General features: G+C 41.0%; 1 protein-coding gene across 11 annotated transcripts; it reads left to right on the plus strand.

The window, feature by feature from the left end:
- On the plus strand, nucleotides 232-7,384 carry LOC107626211 (protein ROOT PRIMORDIUM DEFECTIVE 1). 11 transcript variants are annotated; one of them, XM_021116527.1, is made up of 5 exons: nucleotides 232-754; nucleotides 1,732-2,327; nucleotides 2,893-3,047; nucleotides 3,702-3,906; nucleotides 5,942-7,384. In XM_021116527.1, the coding sequence occupies exon 5, from the start codon at nucleotides 6,063-6,065 to the stop codon at nucleotides 7,335-7,337; it is 1,275 nt and encodes a 424-aa protein (XP_020972186.1). In that variant the 5' UTR covers nucleotides 232-754; nucleotides 1,732-2,327; nucleotides 2,893-3,047; nucleotides 3,702-3,906; nucleotides 5,942-6,062; the 3' UTR covers nucleotides 7,338-7,384. The 11 variants fall into 11 exon arrangements, with proteins under 11 accessions (XP_020972186.1, XP_020972188.1, XP_020972189.1 ...); XM_021116529.1 differs by lacking the exon at nucleotides 2,893-3,047; XM_021116530.1 differs by lacking the exon at nucleotides 2,893-3,047 and having other exon boundaries at nucleotides 3,736-3,906.

A 7,413-nucleotide genomic window follows, 5' to 3' on the forward strand; every position in this document is an offset into this window, starting at 1 on the left:
ATCCGGCTCGACTTGGCCGGTTCGACCGAAAATCCGGTCACCCGATCACCTAGCCAGGTCGAGCCACTCGTTGAACTGGTTGTGCAACAGACCTGGTCGAACCCGGTTTGAACTGACGGGTTTTCGTGAAACCCGGTGACCCGTCCGGTTAATTTAACCCGGTCCGGGTCATTTTTCTTTTCTTCCTATTATCTGAAACGGCGTCGTTTCATAACCCCTTCTTCCCCTTTCCTTTTGATGAAACCCTATGCCCAAATGCCAAATCTGAGAGTCTGAGTAGAACCCCCCTAACCCAGCCAGTCTCTGTGCTCTCTCCGTCTCTAGCTCGGCAGTCGGAACTCAGTACTCAGTAGTCCCTCTCTCGTCTCTCCCCTCACCTCGACAGTCGTCACTCTCAGTCTCTCACGGCCTCACCTCGTCGCTCTCTCAATCTCTCACCTCGTCCACTCACATTGGTCGTCGTCGCGGTCCCGTGCCCCTGCGCTCGCTTTGCTGGCGGCAGAAGCAGACGGAACCGCATCTGGTCCCTCAGGTGGTGGTGGTGGTCATCTTCTTGCTTCTCACGGTCTGTCTCGCACCTGGTCTCGATCTCTCCCTTCCCCGCGCTCTTCGTCGCCGGTAATAGAGGCAACGGATCCCAGTGCGCTGGTCTTCGTTGTCGTCTTCTTGCTTCGAGCCTTGCCGTCAGCTTCTCCCTCGTCATCAGCTTCTCCTTCGCCGTCAGATTCCTTCGTGGTTCGTGCAACCCAATTTGGTGAGTTCACGCTGTTCTTTCTGTTTCAATTTTGTTGCTGTATCACTGCACTTTGATTTTGTTGCCAAAATAATTTGTTGCTGAAAGTTGAATGTGTTGCTGAAATTTGTTACTGATTATCATGAACCTATCATAAATGTGGTTGTTGCTGGAAGTAGAATTTGTTTCTGGACAACTGACTTGAGTTGAATTTGTTACTGAACCTTCTTGTTGTGTTGCTTAAAAAATGCTAAATCTTTTGTTACTGTATGTTAAGGGATAAGAGATAACAGAGTTAGTCAATAACAAAATCAGTTTGGTACAGTTAGTTAGGATTTGTTACTCTGATCTCTGATCTTTCTCTTTTCCAACTCTATTATAAATAAAGCCCTTGCATCCCTCTAAGAGGTGTGTAGAATTGATTCATTGATGAAAGAATAAGATGAAGTTAATTCAGTTCACTAGTTTCTTGTACCTCTCTCTTCAAACTCTTCTTTCTCTGTTTCTGATGTTCTGCATAACATCATAATGCAGTGTTTCTTATGGAAGATATAGATACAAATCAAAATGAGGAAAATGTTGATCAAGCTCTAAAATTGTCCTATGAAGATATAGATGTCGATCTTAAAATCACTTGGACTTGATTATCGATTATGTTAACTTTTGCTTGCTCTTGTTTATTTAAATAGAGAAAGTATTTTGTACTAGAAACTAGTTTATTATCTCTTTTTGCATCATTAGTTGTCTAAAAATTAACATCTGATTATTATTATTATGTTTGTAAAGATTTGCATTTTAAGTTTTAATATGTAATTCTGATTTCACTTATATAATTTTATATTTTTTAAATTATGACCGGGTCAACCGGGTGAATCAATGACCCACCGGTTGAACCAGTGATCCAGTGACTCGGTCATATGACCGGGTGGATTGCCGATTCGGTTCTGATAACTATGATTTCAAATGTTTTTTTTTAAAGCTTAGAAACACTTGAATAGCATTTGTTGCAAGGTATTGACTAGGTTCTGAAAACCGGTTCGAACTGGTCGAACCGTATACCAAAGGGAATAATGATTCGGACAGACGCTGAAATCGGAGATTTGAAAAACTGATGTTGGACTTTCAAACCGGCCGGAAACCGGTTGGTTGAACCGAATCGGGATCCGGCTGGTTTTCTAAATTTTGCAAAAAACGCTGTCGTTTTGGATGCTGATGCCCTAGCCAATTACCCAACCCAGCAACCCTAGCTCCACACAACGGCTAAACGCGAACCCATCCCTCCCATGTCCCTCGAGCTCCTCCTTCCTCTCACCCTCATCGATCTCACTCCCTCACCTCCGTCCAGCTCACGCCGCCGTCGTCGAAACGAGCTTCGAAGCCACTGTCGTTATCGTACAGCTCTGTTCCACCATCGTGCAGCTACTGTTTCAGCTTTGAAAACACCGTCACCGGGTTCGCCTCCTACCTCCGTCGCGCAGCTCTGTTCCATCGTCGCCGGCGCCATCTCTGTTCCACCGGTCAGCCCTTCGGTCGTGCCCTTGTCTCCCTCTTGCTCAAGATCTGCCCTGCTCTGTTCTAGGCTTCTAGCTTCTAGGTATTTTTTTTTTAATAATAATTGTTGAATAATTGTTGTTAGTTAATTTGTGAACTTGTTATGGTTTGAATAATTGTTGAATAATTATTGTTAATTAATCTGTGAACCTTGCTGTTGTTACTGGGTTGAATAATTGTTGTTAGTTAATCCGTGAACCCTGCTGTTGTTACTGAATTGAATAATTGTGAATAATTGTTTTTAGTTAATGTGTGAACTTTGCTGTGGGTTGCTGTGATATTGTAATTGGATTAGATTGTATTGGAGGTACCATTTCAACTAACTTACTAGCAGTTTGTTCTATGTTGAATATATATAATGCGAGACTATCACAATCACAACTTGAAGCCCTATGTTATCATATTAGTTCCACTAGTGGCTTAATCAAAGTTTCTTGTTCGTTGGTTCTATGATTATTATCTTAACAAATCTGACTTTCTGTTACTTTAAGTGTCTTCTCCAAGTGTTGAAAGAATAGTTCGGATTCCAACCGACCTGGATCGATTCAAGGACCGGCCTATGTATGTGAATTACTCCATTGTTAATGATTCTGATAATTCATCTGCAGAAGGTGATGGGGTCTTCAGGCTTGAAACCTTTGACATGGAAACTAAGTGTTGCACGTGGGGTATAGCTGATGTGAGAGGCAACAGAGGGAAAGGAAGACCACTGAATAAGAAGCAAAGAGAATGGCGTTTAAGCACTCCCCTTTCATTACGTTTAGTACGGTTGCACTCTAATATTTAAATTAATTATTCCCCCAAAAAAAGTGTTAATGATATCTCCATCTTCATGTGCAAGTCTGTGTAGATAATTAGGGGAACAGTTCACACATATATCCATATTTGTTAAATTTTTGAAACTTGACAAGTTTGAGGTCTTTGTGGATTCACTGGATTGTAATTTCCCTTTTGTGGATGATAAATTACAAAACTGGTGAACAGATATATACTGTATTATGGAATCAATAAGCAAACTTAAAGCAGGAGGATATATATTATTCCATTCCTTAATTTATGACTCAATCTAGAATTAATGGCATGCAGCATTGGTATCAATAATGTTGTGGTTTATGGCGGATTTTGATGATTGATGATAAATTTGGATGTTGGCATTTTAACTTTTTATGATTTATTTGTTTGCGATTTTGATTTATTTGCTGCCTTCTGATTTTGATTTTCTGTGCTTGATTTTGTTTTTTTATTTGCTGAGGTTATTTGTTCATGATGAATTTGTTTGCTGCTTCATGATTTTGGTTTTTGATTTTCTGAGGTTATTTGTTCATGATGAATTTGTTTGCTGCTTCATGATTTTGGTTTTTTATTTTCTGAGGTTATTTGTTCATGATGAATTGATTTTGGTTTTTGATTTGCTGAGGTTATTTGTTCATGATTTTCTGCACCCCCCTCAGCTCTCGTCACTGCCACAGAGAGAAGCTGAATCTCTCTGCCCTGCATCGTTCCGCCGCTCGCGCCGCTCTCTGCACTGCCGCGAGCTCAGCCAGCCACCACCAACTCTGGGCGGCACTACTTCTGCTCTTCTTCCCCTTTCCATTTCCCAGTCTGTCTCTGCTACATTCCAGGTCCCCTGCCTCATCACTGCTTTGATGTTTGAAGTTGTTTGTGAACCTCTAATATTAAGTTATGGATAATTTATTATGTGAAATTTTAAATTTTATTAAGTTAGAAATTATTGAATTTATATATTTAAAATTATTTTTAGTTTTTTTAATAATTTTATTTAATATTTAATTAAACCGGTTGAATCCCGGTTGAACCTCGGTCGAACCATTGAACCAGTGACCTCATCGGTTTATTGACCGGTCCGGTTATCGCAACCTTGGTTTTAACATTGCGCATCTCCTGCTCGTGTCGTCCTCGCGCCCCCTCGCCTCTCTCCCTCCTCGTGTCTCTGCTCGAGCTTTGCCGTCCTTTGGGTGCTCGTCATCGGCGGTCTTACTCCCTATCGAGCCTTATATTCTGCCAGTTTTTTGCATTGTAAACATAAGGAGAAGGACTGTTGCAGTGCCGCTAGCTTCTCCGCGTCACATTCGTGCACTTTCTCCTCCATACTCTTCTCGTTGGAGGACCACCGAAGGTTACTTAATTGGTCGAACGAGCGGTTAACTGGTAAATCGACTGAACCGGACCGGTTTTTAATCTCCCGGTTCGCTACCCAAAAAAAAATATAAAAAAAAAACCGTCAGCCCAGATGCCAAATCACCCGTCCCCCTCCCCCTTGAATCTCTCACAGACGCTGAAACGCCCAAAGCTCCACTCACCAACCCTAACCCTATCAGAGCAAATCAGCAAAAGGTTGGCTCGTCCTCGTCGTTGGCCGCCCTGTCCTTGTTGTCGAGCTCGTGTCTGTCTTTGCCTGTGGAAGGTCTGTTGCTTCTCCTCGACCTTCTTCTCCTCGGCGTCGCACGGATCTATTTCCGTCGCCCTGTCCCTCTTCGAGCTCTCTCTGTCTCTTTCTCACTGCGACGTCTCTCTCTGCTCGGTGGTGGAGTATTCGCCGTGCCGTCACCTCCCTTTCTCCCTCACTGCCGGTAACCGCTGCCTCAATTTAACAAATCCTAAACTCTCGCACTTTTGTGGACAATTATTACAGAGTTTTATTCTGGTGCCCGGAGGGTGCATGGCCTTGTAACTCTTGGTCTCTCTCACTTTATTTGTCGCTAGTTATATCATCTCTATCCTTTCTATATCCCCTACCCTCGCCATGAAAGTTTTCGCTCTAACTTGCTTTCTTGCACTCCAAATTGTCTGCAATTGATTGAGAAAGCAATTTATATCAGTTTATTGTATTTTGTATGTGTCCTTGAATCACAGAAATCTTATTCAGAAAGCATGCAATTGATTGAGTAACTATTGAGTAATTATTGAGTAGCTATGGTGCTTCACTGCATTGTTAAATTTTGTTAATTTTATTGATTCTGATTTCTGAGTTGTTGATTGCTGGTTTTTTTAATTCTGAGTTATTGATGGTGCTATGGTGGTACTGATTTGTTTATTCTGAACTTAGGGAGAATAATGTTGTGTCTGCTTCTGTTGTTAAGTTTTTGGTTTTTATAATTTTTCATGAAACTGGAATAGTTGTTGATGGTTGATTTGAATAATTTTGTTGATGGTGTTTCACTGCTCTCTTAAATTTTGATGGATGATAGTTGATGGTGGTTTTATTAAATTTTTTGAAGTAATTTTGTTGTTGATTGATATTGTTTTTTAAATATTTTAAATTATATATTAAATTTTTAATAATTTTACTTTATATTTAATTAAACCGGTATGACCGATTTAGTTCTTGCAACCTTGATGAAATGTAATGGACTAATTGCTTGGTTATGAATTTACGATGAGACTTGAATTTGTCAATTTGTTGAATGAGAAGTTTGCTAATTACTAATTTAGTTATCCTGTCGATTGCTGATTTTGGGTTGGTTTGCTAATTTTGAATTGGAAAGAAAATGTTATTTTGTGGTTATGATATTATGATTCTACTAATATAAATAATAGGGATGCACCTTATTTTCAATTTTAATTAGGAGGGCCCTGAAATTACCATTGTTAGAATTGATTGTTAATTGTCTCTAATTAATTGTTGATTGTTAATAGGCTTCGTTGCTACAATGTGATTGTTAATTGCCTAATTGGAATTGATTCTGGACCACGATGAACCATATCGCAACTTCGAACCATTTGTCACATTCATTCTTGTCTCAATAGACCAAATCACATGCTCACAAGACTTATTCATCGTCGTGGTCCATTGATTTCGTCTTTACAACAACTACAATGTCTTTCTCTTCTCCACCGAACCTTCTCCCTGTGGTCCATGAAGAAAGATCCAGACCTCGAATCCGTGCTCTCCCGCAACCGCCGCTGGATTGTCAACAACCAGATCAAGAACATCATCCTCCGCTATCCAAACCAAGAGATCCCCATTGCATCCCTTCAGAAGAAGTTGAAAACCCTTGACCTCAAAGGCAAAGCCCTCAACTGGCTCCACAAGTACCCTTCCTGCTTCGATGTTACTTTCACCGGCGATGAACACCGCTGTCACCTCTCCAAGCGCATGATGAGCCTTGTCGAAGAGGAGGAATCTGTTAGGGAGTCTCAAGAAAATGCTTTCGTTTGCAGGTTAGCAAAATTACTTATGATGAGCGTCAACAAGAGGATTAATGTTCTGAAAATCAATGAGCTGAAAAGGAATTTAGGATTTCCCGATGATTACGTGATTAGGATTGTTGCAAAGTACCCAAATTTGTTCCGTGTTGTTAATGAGGGTGGGAGGAGGAGCTCTATGGAGATTGAATTGATTCACTGGGACCCTGAATTTGCTGTATCCACAGTGGAGGTTGCAGCCAGGAGGAGCGGCAATACAAGGCCAACATTCTCGTGTTCTTTGCCTTTCAGTTGGGTGAAATCATGGGAGAGATTCCGTGAATTCGATTTGGTTCCTTACTTTTCGCCTTACATGGACCATAGGGAATTGGTGGAGGGATCGAAAGAGATGGAGAAGAGGAATGTGGGATTGGTACATGAGGTGTTGTCTTTGACTCTTTGGAAGAAAGCCTCAATAGTGAAGTTGGGTCATTTTAGGAGAGAGTTTGCTTTGCCTGATAGGTTGAATGTGTTGTTGCTCAAGCACCCTGGGATTTTCTATGTTTCCAACAAATATCAGATTTACACAGTTCTTCTTAGGGAGGCGTATGTTGGGTCTGAACTTGTTGAAAAGGATCCTTTGGTTGTTGTGAAGGAGAAATTTGGGGAACTGATGCAGGAAGGGCTTCATGAGTACAATCAGAGGCGGCGTCTCATAAATATGGAGAAGAGGAGGAAGAAAGGTGTTCCTTTGGCTAGAGTAGATGAAGTAAGGTGTAGGAGGAGAAGAAGCGAAAATGCTGACTCAGATGATGATAAGGATGGAAACAATAAGCCGGGAGGTTTGTTTGACCCCGAGGAAAGGAAACGGTTTTATAAAGTTCTGTTTGATGATGATACTTCATGAAATTCTGAGCAGTGTGTGTGTGATAATCTAAGTTTGCGCATTTGGTTCATATAAATTTGATATCAACACTTCCCTC

This window comes from Arachis ipaensis, chromosome B02 (assembly GCF_000816755.2).
Source record: "Arachis ipaensis cultivar K30076 chromosome B02, Araip1.1, whole genome shotgun sequence".
NCBI lineage: Eukaryota > Viridiplantae > Streptophyta > Magnoliopsida > Fabales > Fabaceae > Arachis > Arachis ipaensis.